Source organism: Gossypium arboreum, chromosome 13 (genome assembly GCF_025698485.1).
Source record: "Gossypium arboreum isolate Shixiya-1 chromosome 13, ASM2569848v2, whole genome shotgun sequence".
Lineage (NCBI taxonomy): Eukaryota > Viridiplantae > Streptophyta > Magnoliopsida > Malvales > Malvaceae > Gossypium > Gossypium arboreum.
Genome location: NC_069082.1, coordinates 124,601,210 through 124,619,511, shown reverse-complemented (window position 1 = coordinate 124,619,511; position 18,302 = coordinate 124,601,210). Strand labels below are relative to the sequence as shown.

The 18,302-nt window shown below is 33.6% G+C and overlaps 1 protein-coding gene across 2 annotated transcripts; it reads left to right on the top strand.

Annotated features, from left to right (window-relative positions):
* Nucleotides 1-4,072: 4,072 nt before the first annotated feature.
* On the top strand, nt 4,073-18,018 carry LOC108464345 (myosin-17). Of its 2 annotated transcripts, XM_017764606.2 has the most exons (39): nt 4,073-4,636; nt 5,984-6,112; nt 6,470-6,613; nt 6,746-6,891; nt 6,964-7,120; nt 7,240-7,298; nt 7,570-7,729; nt 7,852-8,001; nt 8,080-8,216; nt 8,314-8,460; nt 8,538-8,639; nt 8,724-8,781; nt 8,872-8,973; nt 9,128-9,165; nt 9,374-9,500; nt 9,589-9,759; nt 10,583-10,714; nt 10,824-10,933; nt 11,636-11,696; nt 12,460-12,637; nt 12,808-13,013; nt 13,151-13,270; nt 13,368-13,466; nt 13,589-13,810; nt 14,024-14,163; nt 14,470-14,587; nt 14,684-14,734; nt 14,847-14,927; nt 15,049-15,219; nt 15,381-15,536; nt 15,637-15,843; nt 15,924-16,061; nt 16,146-16,216; nt 16,353-16,452; nt 16,539-16,595; nt 16,690-16,746; nt 16,848-16,928; nt 17,035-17,117; nt 17,200-18,018. In XM_017764606.2, the coding sequence occupies exons 1-39, from the start codon at nt 4,634-4,636 to the stop codon at nt 17,321-17,323; spliced, it is 4,593 nt and encodes a 1,530-aa protein (XP_017620095.1). In that variant the 5' UTR covers nt 4,073-4,633; the 3' UTR covers nt 17,324-18,018. The 2 variants fall into 2 exon arrangements, with proteins under 2 accessions (XP_017620095.1, XP_052879797.1); XM_053023837.1 differs by lacking the exons at nt 4,073-4,636; nt 5,984-6,112 and having other exon boundaries at nt 6,472-6,613; nt 6,790-6,891.
* The last annotated feature ends 284 nt before the right edge of the window (nt 18,019-18,302 follow it).

Genomic DNA, 18,302 nt, shown 5'->3' with positions numbered 1-18,302 from the left:
GTTTCCTTCAAAGTTTTCGCCCACGATCCGATTTAAATCAAGACTAAATTATTTTATTTTGTTTTTGAAAACATTAGTTAAATATATATATTAATTAACTAAATCAATATTCAATATTTCGGATACAAATTAAAATAGACAAAGTATATCAACAAAAGTGTATAAATAAAATGAATTTAGATAAAAAAATTATATCGAACCAAAATAAAATATATTTAAATATTAAATATAAATATAGTTGGAAAAATTATTTTATGAATACTTCTCACCATATCATTCATGGTCACCGAGATATATCTTCGTAATTTACACTGAATCCGAAATTATGACATTAAATCCTGACCATAAATCTTAAATCTTAAATCCCAAACCCAAGTCTCAAATCCTAAACTTGAACTTTTGTTAGAAGTTGTGTGACCCAAATTCTTATTAAAAATAAAATAAAGTGACAAGATAGATGGATCTACGAGAGCGAACGTTGATTAGAATAATGTGTTTTAACCTTATTGCATTACTTCTATTTGACTTTGATTAGGATATAGTTTTACAAACCTATAAATAGACGTAGTCTATACTCTTTTATATCAATCAAATTCGACATGGTGAATTTTCTTCTCCTTTGCCTGTGGTTTTTTCCCGAAAGGGTTTCTACGTAAAATTTTGTGTTTCTCTTTTCTCTCTTTCTTTGCGATTCATTGTCATTATCGACGCTCAATTTTTACAACTTTGAACCCTGAATCTTAAACCTAGGGTTCAGGGTTAGGGGTTAAAAAATTACCAAAATTATTTGTTAATGACATGAAAAAATTGTTGAAATATCACTAAATAATTGGAAACCGACCATGGATGATGTGATGGGAAGGATCCATAAAATAATTTCTCTTAAGGTCACTGACACATAATTTTGGTAATTTACCTTGGACTCCGAGACCAGAACCTTAAACCTTGACCCTAAATCCTAAACTCTGAACCCAAAATCGAATCCCAAATTATAAACTTGAACCCTGAATCTTAAACCTAGGGTTTAGGGTTCGAGTGAGATTCGAAGTTAAAAAGTATCAACATTATTTGTTAATGACACGAAAAAATTATTGAAACTTTATTAAATAATTAGAAATGAATCATAAATAATATGATCTGAAGGGTCTATGAAGTAATTTCTCATATAGTTGAGTTAATTAATTTTTCACTCAATGTTTCATTATTATTATTATTATTATTATTTTCGAACTGTTTTAACTTAAAATATATATATTTTAAATTTTTCTCCATAGTTTCAATAAAATTAAGATGAATAAATATGGTGGACTCTAGAATGTGGTTTGAATTGATAAAATATAGGTCTAATAAGTAAAGTTTATTTTTAATAGATTTTCATATTTTGATAATAATGTTGACCTTGAATTCAATTTCTACGTTAAACATTAGGGTTCTCATTTTTTAACGACAGCGCCTCCATTTTGGTTGGCAGCCGCCCAGTCTAGATATCCATAGTCCATACCGTTTGGGCGGTTACTTTTGCCTACCAATACTTAAACAATAGCTGCTGCTTCTTTTTTTTTTTTGGCCTTGTGTTATTTAGCTTTGTTTAAAAATAAATAACGTGGAATCAAAGAAAAAATATTTCTATTTTAATATAAGGATGGCTTGTGACAGAGCTTAATCAAAATATTAATTTAATTAGTGAAATTATTTTAAACCTAATTTGGTTTCAAAATAATAAAATAAATTTTAAAAGTGTTTAATATTTTTAATTTTATTAAATAACTGACCACTAAAAGTAGTTTGCACAAATTCAAAAAGAAAAATTATTTCATATTTTTTAATGAAAAACTTTAAGACATAATTTGATAATTATAAATGTAGCTAATAATTTTATCACTTTTGTCACTTTGGTCTTAAATTTTTTCTTTTTGGATTATGTTATTTTTAATATTTAAAATTTAGTCAAATTAATCTTTTTAGATGAGGATGTTATTTAGACTGTTAAAATTTCAACGACATTAATGTAGTAGTCCAAATGTACTTCATAGAAATTTAAAAAAAATTATAAAAAATTAGAAAAAAAAACATAAAAGCATTCAAAAAAATTATCCATGTCAGTAATGAACTACATATAGATTGTTGCGTGAGTCGCTACGTTAGTGTTGTTAAAATTTTAACGGTTCAAACAACTTTTTCATCTAAAATTAACTAAATTATAAAATAATTTTAAAAAAATCAAGACCAAAGTTAAAAAATAAATAAATGTTAAATTTAAACTTGTTATTATGCCAAAATTTAATTTCAAAAACGAGATTCAAAAGGTGACATATACCTCATTAATGTATGTAAAACAATTAAAAATAAAACAGATACCTCATTTTCACTAGCGCTATTTCGAAAATATTTTTTTGAACAATTTTATTATAAGTTTTGATTATATTTGCATTCTTTATAACATAATGCATAGAACTACCCATAACTCTTCCCCCACTCATAGATAAGAGAATAATGTGTTTCAGCACACTCGAACCCATCTTTTTCTACATTGATAATAATATTTATATTAATCGAGTTAAAACTCAATCCACAACCCATCGAAAAATTCTAAAATTCTCACATTTTTTAAATATCCGCAGTCATAACTTAAACTTGAGATCAAAATAATTTCTGTCGTGTGTGAATGTAGAAGGATGATTTGGTCATTTTCTAATGTACTTTGTCGGGTTCTTACAAGTTTTGGTTCATAACATTACCTTTTCCCAACATGTGCGGAACCTCTCATATATTCTCTGTCGCCTGGGATAGGACTTATTCAATCGGATGCGACTCAATCCACGCCGCTCTTATCACGTGTCATCCTTTCGTTGGCTTTCTCCCACCCTGAAGTTGGGACCCACCCAAAGCATCAACCGTTCAACGTTATGTAACTAGATCGGGCGGCTGATGGTAAGCCATTCGTACCATAAAATAATCTCAGTGTTTCACGCAGCAAATCTCCTCCTAAAACCCAAAAATCAAAATAATAGCAAAAATATGTAGGCGCCAGCGAATGGTGAGCGGATATCTTAGTGTAATGTTTCCCAATCCCGAAGCAGTTTTTATTTTTATTGGTGGGAAAAGTTGTTTTTAAATTTTGCCTCTATGTTTTACCTAAAATTACAAAATACCCTTTCCTTTTAGAACATATTATATATATGTGAAGGCATTAAAACATATTAAAATGTTTTATTTTATAAATACATTTAATGATAGCATATAAATATTAAATGGAAAAAATATCATGTTATATTTTATTTAGCAAAACAAATTACCTAAATAATTTATAAGATAAATTTATTATTTAATGCCTGAGATATTTTTTATTGTTTATTTTAAATTGTATTTATATTGATAAATATTTTATATTTAAATTTTTAATCTTATATATAATTTTTAAATATCAATAAATCTAAAATAATATACTAAAACATAATTGTATTCATGCATACAATACCAAAAGAAAACGATAATATATTGTTGTATTCATGCTTTCAAATATAAAATCAATAGAAGAGATATTCATGCGTCAAAATCGAAATTATTGAATTTCTCAAATTCACTTATGTTAAGGTTGGGTTAATTTAAATAATTTAATTTAATATTTTAAAGAGCAATTATTTGGTAAATTGATAATATTTTTATTTTACAAGTAATTTTAAAATTTTTCATTCTTGACTCGGTTGTAAAATCTAAAACTTCGTTGACAATATATCAAATATGTTTCATATTTTAAAATAATAAAATATTCTAAAATTATTTTTATATTAATATTTTATATTTGTATAATTAAATTTAAACATTATTATTTCTAATATTAAAATAATAACTCAACCAAAATTAAATATGAACAAGCCAATTTAAACAGGCTGGATTATTAGACCGAAGATTTGAATAAGTTTTAATTAATAGCATTGACAATTTTAATTTTTCGTTAATTATTATTTTTATTGATTAATATTGCTATTATTCTTATTATGAAAATGACTAGCCACCTTTGATTGCTTAGTTGGATTTAAACTTTATGGCAAATCCCGTAAATAATAACAAATTGATGCCTTAAAACACCGACCAAAGTCGAGAAAAACGCAGGGTTTTAGTCTAAAAACTTCCAAAAAACGTCGTCGGTTTTAGTTTTAGAGCACGAAAATTCCACTGTTTGTTGCCACCACCAAATGTCCAACTAGACCTTCTTCGTCACCCTCCCCTGCTTTGGACACCAGCTGACCAGTAACAATAAAAAAAAAAAATTTAACGCACACACACACACACACACAAAAAAAAACTTTTAAACTTTTTCGCTTTTGTATATAAGTCGTATTGCCATTTCCATTTTGCTTCCATTTTTCTTTTTCATTTGATGAGTTAAATAAAAAAGGGAAAAATCGTGAGAAGAAAGATTTGTTTTCTTATTGTTTATCGTGAATTCGGAATTCAACCTTCATAATTTTGTGTTTTTAGTTTCTTCAATTCAAAATTTTTCTCGTTTCAGCTATTGAGTTTCCAGTTCAGTTGTTTTTGGTTCCGATCTGACTCGTCGAGTCAGACTTTCATCGACTCGGTTGTGGCTCGGATGAGTTAGTAGAGAGAAGATCGTTTGCATATACTCGTCATGGTAATCCATTGCTTTAGCGGTTTTTAATTGCGGTTGAGTTGAATCGGTTGAACATGGCATCTTGTTTTTTGATTCTTTACTTTAATTTTCTTTGTTAGATATTTTATAGCTTTGGCAAGCTTAAATTATACAGGAAATTCTTTGAAGGATTCGATGTGATCTGTTTTTTGTTTCATTTTGTATTGAAAGATGATGAAGGTTTTTTTTTTTTTTTTTGTAAAATTTTATAAGAAAAGCATTCAAGTATATCAGCTTTTAAGATTAGAAAATTTGAATGCTTATATTACTTGACTAAGAAATCGGAATGCAAATCCAGATGTAGAGCAACATTTGATCGGTGTTATAAACACTTTGTTTGTATCTTTACAAGCGGATTTCATGTAAATGAAGTACAGAGTTAGGAATGATGTACGGATAAGTTTTAGGTGAAAGATACCAACCGATGACAATCATGACTTGGAATGACTGTTTTTTAATGCTATTTATAGTTTTTTTTTTTGTTTAGGATAATAAGATTGTTTTTCTTCCTGTAAAATTGTTAGCTCTTGCTGAATGTCTAACTATTAATAAAATAGTAGAGAAATTAGTTCAACTTAAAAGTGGATTAGTTATTTTGTTCTTTCATGCCATAAATATATCATCTGAAAATGAGTAACTCTCTAGTCCTGGGTTTTGGATGGTAAAGAATTGTTGGTAGTTATTAATACTATAATTAGACTTACATGAAAGTTAAAATGGGGGTTAAGGATGCCATAGTGAGGCGACACTACTATGCTGGTGAGTAAGATGAGAGCCACTGGCTGACAATTTCTTATTTTCTTTGGATGCTCAACACATATAACATGCTGCAAAATTGTTTCTTGCCAATGATTTATTTTATGTTCTTATGAACAAAGTTCGGCTCTGATCTTTGATGTAGTTTTATGTCATTATCATGAACTTTAGGCAGAACCTAAGAACTATTTCTTTGTATATGAGGCTACTTTTTAAGTGGCATATTGGCAATGATCTTTTCTGGATGTGTATTATTCAACCATCTATTTATACACTTTCTGTACTTTATTTACAAAAATAGCAGTATTTTACTCCTCGGTAAACACTTCAGTTCCATTCTTGTTCATCTTAAAACAGTATGCAATGTTAATGATGTGGACTGTCCACTAATTTGGCATATTGCTTGGTTCCTGAGACCCGTTACTTAAATGATTGGAATTGAAAAATTCATCCTAACAATCTTCTTTCCATGAAATATTCTTTTTTGCGTTCTTCTTCAGACAGTCTCGACTTTTTTCTGTTTACAAACTTTGTTTCTTTCTTTGGATGGCTAATAATTTTATATATTTGTAGGCTGCTCCTGTTAATATTATTGTAGGTTCTCATGTATGGGTTGAAGATCCCACACTTGCATGGATTGATGGTGAAGTTTTTAAAATCAGTGGTGAAGACGTTCATGTCCAAACAACAAATGGAAAAACTGTGAGTTTGTTTTAGCCTTTTGTTGGTTTGTCTGTCTGTAACAAGCGCTACTTGTTAATGTGAATAAAATTTTGTATTAGATGCCAACATGTTTGTGATTGACTAGTACAACTATAGCAATTCTACTTCATAATTTACAAGTTCTAAGGCAGACAAGACCTTATCAAACAATTTCTAGCTTAGCAGTTAGTACAATCTATCAGTATATAGCGTGAAGTGTGCATCCAAAGTTCATTTACCTATTTCAAATGGAAACTTGGATGTTTACTTTGACTAGATTCTCTGCTACTTATTTTCTAGGTTTTCGTGGAATAGATTTTATTCTAATATTTTTACTGACCAAAGAACTAATTGCAGGCTGTGGCAAATATCTCAAAGGTATTTCCAAAAGATACTGAAGCACCTCCTGGAGGTGTTGATGACATGACAAAACTCTCGTATTTGCATGAACCTGGAGTTCTACATAACTTGGCTATGAGATATGAACTTAACGAAATCTATGTAAGATATTTTCTCTTCTCTCTTTCTCTGTTCCCATGCTGAAGTAGATGTTGAGCAAAGGAATTATAGATTTAATTACAAAGACATCTTAATCTTGCAAGCTGAGGTGCTGTTCTTTGCTACTTTCCTCAGACATACACTGGAAACATACTGATTGCTATAAATCCATTCCAAAGGTTACCACACTTGTATGATACTCACATGATGGAGCAATATAAGGGGGCAGGATTTGGAGAGCTGAGTCCTCATGTTTTTGCCGTTGCAGATGTTGCCTATAGGTAAATAACCTCTGTTCTATTGGACATCAGATGATTTCTAGAGATGCCGTTGCTGATTTATCATGTAAACAGGGCAATGATAAATGAGGGAAAAAGCAACTCCATTCTAGTTAGTGGAGAAAGTGGTGCTGGTAAAACGGAGACTACAAAGATGCTCATGCGATACCTTGCATACCTTGGTGGTCGATCTGGAGTTGAAGGGCGTACAGTTGAACAACAAGTTCTAGAAGTAAGATGAATCATATATAATCATATATAGTTTCTGCATGGTTATCTTTGATCCGATAAATTGAAAAGAATCAGAGCATTTTCCTGATTTTGTACTTCTTAATGTTTGACTTCTTCCAGTCAAATCCAGTTCTTGAAGCCTTTGGTAATGCAAAAACTGTTAGGAACAACAATTCAAGGTGAGCATATTTTTGCTATTAGGATTTGAAAAATTACTACTTTCTTCATACATGATAGCTTATTCCACTCCGGATTTGTACTATCAAATGTTGGATTTAAAGACGTTTTGAAAAGATGGATCAAGGGTCAGTTCATGTTTCAGTCATTGCTGCTGGTCGGTCTAATTTAATATAGAAACAATGGTTTCTCTAATCAATTGTTTGAATTTGTTATTTCCTTGAATTCGTTTATGTGTTTATCTGAGTTTTCTTGCTTCTTGGTACTATATAGTCGTTTTGGTAAATTTGTTGAGCTCCAATTTGACAAGAATGGGAGGATATCTGGAGCGGCTGTTCGCACATATTTGCTGGAACGGTCTCGTGTTTGCCAAATTTCAAATCCTGAAAGAAATTACCACTGTTTTTACCTTCTTTGTGCAGCACCGCCTGAGGTATTAATGCTTTGATTTTATAATGGGATATTTCTTTTTTGAATCAGTTTTCACGTGCATGTAGACTTGCCTATGCTGCTAATAATAGGCAATGGTTGATAATGTTTTCTGGAAATTTTCAGGTTAGGGAAAAGTTTAAGTTGGGAGATCCTAAGTCTTTCCATTACCTCAATCAATCAAGCTGCTATGCATTGGATGGGGTAGATGATGCTCAGGAGTACCTTGCAACTATAAGGGCCATGGATGTAGTTGGAATCAGTGAGGAAGAGCAGGTCAGGCTTCTCTTCCATTAGTTTCAGAAAATAGTGTACTTATGATTTCATCCCTAACTTTCGTTATGATTGATTCAGGAGGGAATTTTTAGTGTTGTGGCTGCCATTTTACATCTTGGAAATATTGACTTTTCAAAGGGAGCTGAGGTTGACTCCTCCGTTATCAAGGATGAGAAATCTAGGTTCCATCTTAATACGACAGCTGAACTGCTCCAGTATGATTTATTCATCCTTTCTTGAATATATTTTTGAGTTCTTGTCTTGCATGTATTCTTTCTTTAATCAATGTGTGATAAACCGTATATACAATAGGTGTGATGTTAAGAGCTTGGAAAACGCATTAATAAAGCGTGTAATGGTTACTCCAGAAGAAATTATTACAAGAGCTCTAGATCCTGTTGCTGCAGTTGGTAGCAGGGATGCATTAGCTAAAACCATCTATTCTCGCTTGTTCGATTGGTAAAAAAACTTTATCTCTATTTTGTATTCAACCAGAGCGGATGAATTTCTAAAACATATTTCTTTGTTCCTATAAGGCTTGTGGATAAGATCAACATTTCAATTGGACAAGATCCAAACTCAAAGCAATTGATTGGAGTCCTTGATATTTATGGTTTTGAGAGCTTTAAGTTTAATAGGTAAGACGTTTCCCTCTAAATACAATAAATGGAATTTTTACTATTTTAGCTAACAGGATTTTGTCCATTCTCTTGTTTCTATAGTTTTGAGCAGTTTTGCATCAATTTTACAAATGAAAAACTGCAGCAACATTTCAATCAGGTTTGTAACTTTTACATAGTTCTTTTCTTCTACTTTAGATGCTATCTTGGCCATGCTCATTCTGAATATATGGCAATTTTGTCTTTGCAGCATGTTTTTAAAATGGAACAGGAGGAATACACAAAAGAAGAAATTAATTGGAGCTACATAGAATTTGTTGATAACCAGGATGTGTTGGATTTGATAGAGAAGGTTGAACATTGTTGCTTAACTTGTTTCTTGTTATTTCATATGAGCTAATCTTTCCAAGAATATAATATGTTTATTTATTAGTTTGAATATTCTTCAGTGTCCTTCTCATGCATCCTGTTTCATAATTACAATTACTTGCTCATTCTTTCTGCAGAAACCAGGAGGAATTATTGCACTTCTCGATGAAGCTTGGTATGTAGATTGTATCTTGCTGCATTGGATAGATTATTTTTTGAAGTTTTAGGGAACCCAAGTCACTATAGTTGCCTCTACTAGTGCTTCCATGCACGTGCATATGGTGCTCAGCATATTTAATGAAGAAGAAACTATATGCTGTGTCTGTCATTTCCTATTCTACATTGTTGCTTTTGGTTGATTTCATCTTTACTGCTTCACGCAGTATGTTTCCTAGGTCCACACACGAGACATTTGCTCAGAAGTTGTTTCAGACATTCAAAAACAACAAGCGCTTTATAAAGCCGAAGCTATCTCGTACTAGTTTTACTATTTCTCACTATGCTGGAGAGGTAGCTTGTTTTGCCTTGCATAAATACAAACAAAGTTTCTCTAACTACGATGATTACACAACGGTATCTTTTGTTGTCTTCTCCCCAGGTGACTTATCTGGCTGATTTGTTCCTTGACAAGAACAAAGATTATGTAGTGGCTGAACATCAGGATCTATTGACAGCCTCAAAGTGCTCCTTTGTAGCTTCTTTGTTTCCTCCTCCTGCTGAGGAATCTTCAAAATCATCCAAATTTTCCTCCATCGGATCACGCTTTAAGGTATTAGTGATCCATTAATCAACCTGTTTATCAGATGAACTGTACTTCTCATCGGTGTTAGATATGAAACCCATTGATTGAGCATTGATCCCATTGCCAAGTGTTACAAAGTGCACACTAACGGTCATTGGGAAAGTGAAGCATTCAAAATGTTTCCAACCTACTTAAATAAAGGGGATAAAAGCTATTTGACCTCTAATTCCAAACATGACCCTATAACTCAGGTCTTGGGCATCATCATAGTGTATCTGTTCCTGGTCACAAAACAATTCAGAAATTACAGGGAAAAGGAAAATAGAACCTTGTGAAATAAAGTGCTAAGTTCACCAGTAAAGTTTATATCGAAGTTTTTTTAACCTAGTGCTTCTTTTCTTTTCCCGCTTATGTCAAAACAGTAATTAATGGTTGCAATTTCTAACAATATGGTAGTTTGTCTCTTATATTATCACAAAAAAGTTCATGATATATTCCATGTCATCAAAACCATGAAGGCTTTGTTTTCTATGAACTTAATTATAGCACGTGGAAGAAGGAAAATGCAATGGATCCAGAATAAAGTAGTCTGCTGTAGTTTAGCATACCCAAAATAAAATTAAGGAAGCTCATAAATATTATTGTGCTTATACAAACCATAAATCCTATCATTCTGAAACCATAAATAATTGTGCACTAATTTCAGTACTGTGCATGAATGATTTTAGAGACTGGTAACATGGTTGATAGATCCTTTTCTTTCATTTGCAATTGCAACTACTGACTCCTTAACATTGGAATTTTTATATAATTTCTCTCTGATAAGCAAAAAATGTTTTTAAAATTGCAGCTGCAACTTCAATCTTTAATGGAGACATTGAATTCAACAGAACCTCACTATATCAGATGTGTGAAGCCAAACAATGTCCTCAAACCTGCAATTTTTGAGAATGCCAATATAATTCAGCAATTAAGATGTGGTGTGAGTATGATTTTGAAAAAAATGATAATCTCTATTTGTTTTGCTCCAATCTATTGAAACTGGTCCTTTTGATGGGTATGATGAAATTATGCAATTTTCTCTCTTATAGGGTGTTCTTGAGGCAATCAGGATCAGCTGTGCTGGATATCCGACTAGAAGAACTTTTTATGAGTTTATTCACCGTTTTGGTGTCCTTGCTCCAGAAATTTTGGAGGGGAAGTAAGTTGTGAATCCGATCATTTTGTAGTTGTAATAAGTTTAGGTATAGAAATGGACATATTCATTCAATGGATGCTTACCTTGATAATGTATAAGTTCAAAAAGAAAAAAAAAGGCATCACGGTCTCTTGCTAATCTAAGGTTATAGTTAAGTAGTGTTATCCTATCTGCCTAGTCTTGAATTTCACGCCGCTTACTAGTTACTAGTAATTTGTTTTAGGTTGTATGCTTAACATGGTATCAGAGTCAAAGTGTGTTATGTTCTTCCCACTTGCAACCCCTTGTGTTTGTCCACATGTAGACACTTGTGGAGCTACATGTGAGGGGAGTATTAAGTGATGTTATCCTATATTTGTTAAATCTTGAGTTTATTGCAGACAAGTTGGGCCTCTCCGCTTACTACCAATTGATTTTTTGGTCGGATATTTAACATTATGAGATAGGTGATCCAAATAAGATCATTATTTTCAATATTTTATCATACATTGCCTGGTACAGAACTTTAATGTTTCTGAAATTTTTTTAGCCAAAGACTTGAACTATTGCACTATGTAACTGCTTCTCACAGTATATTGGTTGATGTTGCAATTTATATAGTCATCTTTTGTCACTTCCCTAGTTTTTTTTTTTTTTTCGTTACTATTGCATATGACTTTGGTTAAGGATTTTATCATTTTCCGTTTTGTGTTTTTGTACGTGCAGTCATGATGACAAAGTTGCATGTCAAATGATCCTGGATAAGATGGGATTGAAAGGTTACCAGGTAATTGAAACACGACCTTAAAGATTTTAATTTTGGTAATGGTATTTAGGAAGTACGATAGGATTAAAGGATTCAGGGGAGGTCCTCCGTATCATGGAAATATAATTTCACTTTCCTCTCCTAGCTCCATTCACAATGGCAAGGTGTACTGAGATCTTAGCAAAAGTGGTGAATTGCTGAAGGATTGCTAATTAATATTTTATAACTCCTTGAGTGTATCACCAATTGATAAGCTAGACACTTTATGCCAGTAAGCATGGGCTATTAGCACTATAGGATTTATGGAAGTACGGGTAAGGAAGTGATTTATAATGAAAATTTCTGCTTATAGCTTTAAATCTTTAAAAAAAGAAAAACATGACAAGGGTTCGGTAATGACTGGTTTATTCCTTAACATGTTCAATGTAGAGCATGGTTAGGAAATGTGAAAACCATGACTAATAGCATTGTTATCCAAGTAGGATGACCACAAGAACAAACTCCATGTTAGACCTGATTCCTTTGGGGTTAAAGACCACCTTTACCAGTTGTTAGTCTGTCATATCTGTCACAGAAGTACCCAATTTGGTTGGACAGATAACTGTTTCTTTTGGGGTTAAAGACCACCTTTACCAGTTGTTAGCCTGTCATATCTATGTCAAAGGTGATACTGGAAATAGCCATCTGTTTCTAATATCCACCATGATTACAAATATTGTGTGATCATCTATATGCAGTAATCAACTTGTGTATTCCACTCTATTTAACATGACTGGCATTGCAGATAGGTAAGACCAAAGTTTTCCTTAGAGCTGGTCAGATGGCTGAGTTAGATGCCAGAAGGGCAGAAGTGCTTGGAAATGCAGCCAGGACCATTCAAAGACTAATCCGGACATATATTGCAAGGAAGGAGTTCATGGCACTACGTAAATCTGCAATCATGCTGCAATCTCACTGGCGAGGTATCTTTTTATTTTCATTAAAAGTTCAAAAGAAATTGTTTGAAGCTGATGATCTTCAGAAGTATTTTCTTGAGCTGCAGTTGTAGTTCTCTGATGCTTTTCGTTTTGGCTTTGAGCACACTAAAATTTATCCTGTTTATGACTGTCCCTTCCTTTTTCACTTGAATTAGGTTTATTAGCCTGCAAACTGTATGAGCAGTTGAGAAGGGAAGCAGCTGCATTGAAGATTCAAAAGAACTTTAGGCGGCACATTGCCAGGGAATCTTATTTAACAGTGAGGTTGGCCGCAATTACATTGCAGACTGGCCTAAGGGCAATGACTGCTCGGAATGAATTCAGATTCAAAAAGCAAACCAAGGCTGCAATCATCGTTCAGGTCCTACTACAACTACTTGATCATCTTCTCTTAACCTTTACAAAATTGAAAGACGCACATCATTACTGAAGCAATGAAGTTAATGAAATTCAGTACAGAGAACTGAATATTGAGTGAATACTTTTCTGAACATTCAGGCTGCTTTGCGTTGCCATCTTGCTTACTCTTATTATAAGAGTCTCCAGAAAGCAGCACTAACTACTCAATGTGGTTGGAGGGGAAGGGTTGCTAGGAGAGAGCTCAGAAAGCTGAAGATGGTTTGATCTTATTCTTTAGTGCAACTTTGCTTACAAGAGCTTTAATGCACTTTACATTTTAAACTCACGTTATAACCATTACTCTAAATCTTTTTAGGCCGCCCGAGAAACAGGAGCTCTGAAAGAAGCAAAAGACAAGCTGGAAAAGCGCGTAGAAGAACTCACATGGCGTTTGCAGCTTGAGAAACGTTTGAGGGTAGCTTATGCCATTTTTATTCTAACATATATTAATGTTTACTATTGCTGCAATCTTCTGTAAAACGTCATCATTATCTGTTTTCATCTGTAAAACCTTTACCCTTTAAATCAATACAACAGACTGATTTAGAAGAGGAAAAGGCGCAAGAACTTGCCAAGTTACAGGATGCTTTGCATGCTATGCAAGTACAAGTTGAGGAGGCAAATGCTAAGGTCAAAAAAGAGCAAGAGGCTGCTCGAAAAGCTATTGAGGAAGCTCCTCCAGTTATTAAGGAGACTCCTATTATAGTTCAGGACACAGAAAAGGTTAACTCCTTAGCTGCTGAGGTAGAGAGTTTGAAGGTAATCATGTCTATTTCCCTCCTATGATTTTCTACCAAGTAATTTGATTTGGATACATTTTCCGTGTGTATCATCATCGGATGAATGATGTGGATCGACTTCCAATTGCAAGATATTGCAATTAGCTTGACGTTGTTGGCTTTTTATTATTTATCTTGGAGTCGGAAACTTTGATGATAACAAAAGAGACTAAATGTTCATTTGTAACCGCAGGCATCATTGCTGTCAGAAAGAAAAGCAGCTGAGGAGGCCCGTAATGCTTGTACAGATGCGGAGGCCAGAAGTGCAGAGCTGCAAAAGAAACTCGAAGATTCAGAGAGAAAAGTGGATCAACTTCAGGAATCTATGCAGAGGTCTGTATGGAAAAGAAAGTTGTTTGAATACAAACTAGCAGTACTTCATAACAAAATATTGAAAGAGAGAGAAAAAAAAAGGGATTCATTCATCTCAAAGTTGATAAGTGACAAGATTAGTTCTCCCTTTTCCTATCCATTTTAGTTGTCAGTTGTCACTAAACTCAAACATATCCAACACAAGAATGCTTCACTTGATGCTTCTGTTTGCAAGCTCCCTTTCCTTGCTTTACTTTTTCTTTATGCGGCTCTTTGTGCCCCATGTTTCATTTAAACTTTTTTATTTAATATCATTCTACGCTTCAGGTTGGAAGAGAAGCTTGCCAATTCAGAATCTGAGATTCAAGTACTTCGTCAGCAGGCACTAGCAATATCACCAACTGGAAAATCTTTGACTACAAGACAAAGAACTATGATTATTCCGGTATAAATTAGATATTATTAGTTCATTACACATCCTCATATTGTGTAGTACAAGCTTAGAGAAATATAGACTGAGCATTTGTTAATTAATTTGCAGAGGACACCAGAGAATGGAAATGTTACAAACGGAGAAACAAAGGTTTCACCGGTAGGAACATCATTGATTGTGATAATGGAAACTAGTTCATAAGATATGAGATTTTTTTTAGTTGTATTATATCACTCACTGCTTATTATCTCACTGCTCATTATCTTCTCAGGACACTACTCTTGCCATATCAAATGTACGTGAGCCCGAATCAGAGGAAAAACCTCAGAAATCCCTCAATGAAAAGCAGCAGGTTAGTGACCAATTTATGGAACTCATTCTAATATTCTATCTCATACTTTGAGGAGTAGATTCCTATTCATATGGATGTGCAGTCCCGATTAATTGCTTCTAATCCATGTTTTGTGTTTCAGGAGAACCAGGACATATTGATTAAGTGTATTTCAGAAAATTTGGGATTCTCTGGGAGCAAACCGATTGCTGCTTGTGTCATATACAAATGTCTTCTTCAATGGAGGTCATTTGAAGTTGAACGAACAACTATCTTTGACCGCATCATTCAAACAATAGCTTCTTCCATTGAGGTAAGCGATAGTTTGGCTTTTTAATCATTATCTGCATCATTAGCCAATAAAAATCATCATCTCCCAAAAGCCTTTGCACATAGAGGCTAATAGAAGTAGATCAAGACTTTTCTGGATTAAAAAAATTATCATTAATGTAAGCAATGTCTACCTTACTGAAGATCCAGGATAATAACGATGTCTTAGCCTATTGGTTATCGAATTCATCAACATTATTACTGCTGCTCCAACGCACACTTAAAGCAAATGGAGCTGGAAGTTTGACACCACAAAGGCGAAGAGCAACATCAGCTTCACTCTTTGGGAGAGTGTCCCAAGTAAGAAGCTACTATTTATCTTAAGAAAAAATTTGTCCTGTCCTTTCTATATATTTAAATTTCTTTTCCTGACCTTATTTTGTTCTGATATGATTTTTAGGGACTACGGGCCTCTCCGCAAAGCGGTGGACTTTCGTTTCTTAATGGTCGTGGACTTAGTAGACTGGATGACTTACGGCAAGTTGAGGCCAAATATCCTGCATTACTGTTTAAGCAACAGCTTACTGCCTTCCTTGAGAAGATATATGGAACGATCAGAGACAATCTAAAGAAAGAGATCTCTCCACTGCTTGGATTGTGCATTCAGGTTATTGCTAAGTTATTTCCTTTTCCAGGCTATCTGTTTTGTTCCTTTTTCAGTTCTGAAATATTTTCAATATAATGCAGGCTCCAAGGACATCACGGGCGAGTTTGGTGAAGGGACGTTCTCAAGCGAATGCTGCTGCTCAGCAAGCTTTAATTGCTCATTGGCAAAGCATTGTGAAAAGCTTGAACCGTTATTTGGATATAATGAAAGCAAATCATGTAAATTCTTAAACTTCGCTTGAAAACAAAAACATGTAACCTTCTTTGAGGGATTTTATGGATCTCATTTTTCTGGTTATGCAGGTACCCCCATTCTTAGTCCGTAAAGTGTTCACTCAAATATTCTCATTCATCAACGTTCAGCTATTCAACAGGTATCAATTTGTGTGTGTGTATGTGAACTTTTATGCGCATTTTATGCGCATTTATTACTTGATTCTATTACAAAATTAGAAGGCTATGGTAGATTCCGTGATAACTGTGCGGCATTTGTCTAACTCATATATGTAGTCTTCTTTTGCGACGAGAGTGTTGCTCATTCAGTAACGGGGAGTACGTGAAAGCTGGTCTTGCTGAATTAGAACAGTGGTGCTACGCCGCAACTGAGGAAGTAAGCTCTCTAAGCAATCATTCGCAGCTGTTATATCCTGCCTTCCTTTTTTCTGGTTCCTTTACCCAAATGCTTCGTGTCAACAGTATGCAGGCCCAGCATGGGAAGAACTGAAGCACATAAGACAGGCTGTAGGATTCCTGGTTAGATTCAACTTATAGCATTTCATGTTCAATAACGGTTTCTAATCAATGATCTCATATGACTCACTGATCGGAACGTTCCTCTGTAACTCAGGTTATTCATCAGAAACCAAAAAAGACCTTGAATGAGATAACTAAAGAACTTTGCCCGGTAAATACCTTTCACTTTCAAGCTTCATCACCTCATAAAATTTGACCTTTTTTTTTTTTTTAAGTCTTCATTTTATTTCTTTTTATTGCTTGCTTCTTCAGGTTCTCAGCATACAACAGCTATACAGAATTAGCACTATGTACTGGGATGACAAATACGGCACACATAGTGTGTCATCAGATGTAAGTTCGAAATCCAAATTACGTACCGTGAGAAAGCTATACCTGTTCGTTCCGGCACTCTGGAATTTTGAGATACCTGTTTTTCTAAGCTTGCAAATTTTTACAGGTCATTGCAAACATGAGAGTTATGATGACTGAGGATTCCAACAATGCTGTTAGTAGTTCTTTCCTGTTAGACGATGACTCAAGGTTAGTTTGTTCTGTCTTTTAGCTTCATTTTGAAAAGTACTTCACTCCATATTCTCAACCTCTACAATTGATGTCGATGCAGTATTCCGTTCACGGTGGAGGACATCTCCAAGTCCCTGCAAAAAGTAGACATATCTGACGTCGATCCTCCATCAATAATTCGTGAAAATTCTGGTTTCGGGTTCTTACTTCCACGTTCGGACTAATTAAATCACGGTTGCAATCATCCAACACACGTAAAAGAGTTTGATATTTCACAACTCATATGCCAATGCCGCATTCCATCTGTGGTGTACACATCTCCAAGTCTCTGCAACAAGTAGGGACATATCTGATGTTGATCCTTTATCCATGGTTCTTACATCCGCACTCGGACTGATAATAGTGGTTGCAGTCTCCGAATACATATATCAGTACTCTTGAAGCACTGCACTAGGCATGTGCATATAGTTTCATAATCTCCAAACATCTCATGTGCATAATAACTTTTCTCTTTCTTTTCTTCATAATTTTCACATCCTCCCAGGCTGTTGGTTTTTAATGTCCGGGGTGGTCATATATGATTCTTTTCCCCATGTTCCAAGGAAAAGAAACATGGGAATGTTTCTCAAAAAGCCATATCACAAATTCACAAGCAGTGATGTGATAATGTGCAATTGAGGTATAGGTTTTGGTCTTCACAGCCTACAACGGGCGTTTTATTCTTTCTTTTTTGTAATTTTTCTAAATTTCGTTTGGGAGCAACGGGGCTCCTTTTGCAGGCTTTCCTCGGTGATTTTTGGGTGTAAATGTAACTAAAAACAGATTGCATTTTATAGGGTTCTTGATTTGTTGTTGTCTGAGTTCATTGTGTAAATCCCAACTTTTCCTTTGGTATTGAATGAACAATAGTGTTATAGTATTCCTTATTTTATTTTCAATTCAGGTTAAATTGCGCATTGAATTGGACAGGCACTTAAATTGGATTTTTGTCAAAATTTAAACTTTCGTAAAATCTATGGAGTAAACATACCTGATCACATGTCATTAACAGAAATTCTTCAATTTAAACTTAAAAATTATTAGTGTTAATCTCTATATATTATGTGCAATACGAAAATACCTTTTATGTTTTGTGAATCAATAATTAGTCATATCATAATTAGTAAAAATTTGAATAATTTATCGTAACATAAAAATAATTAG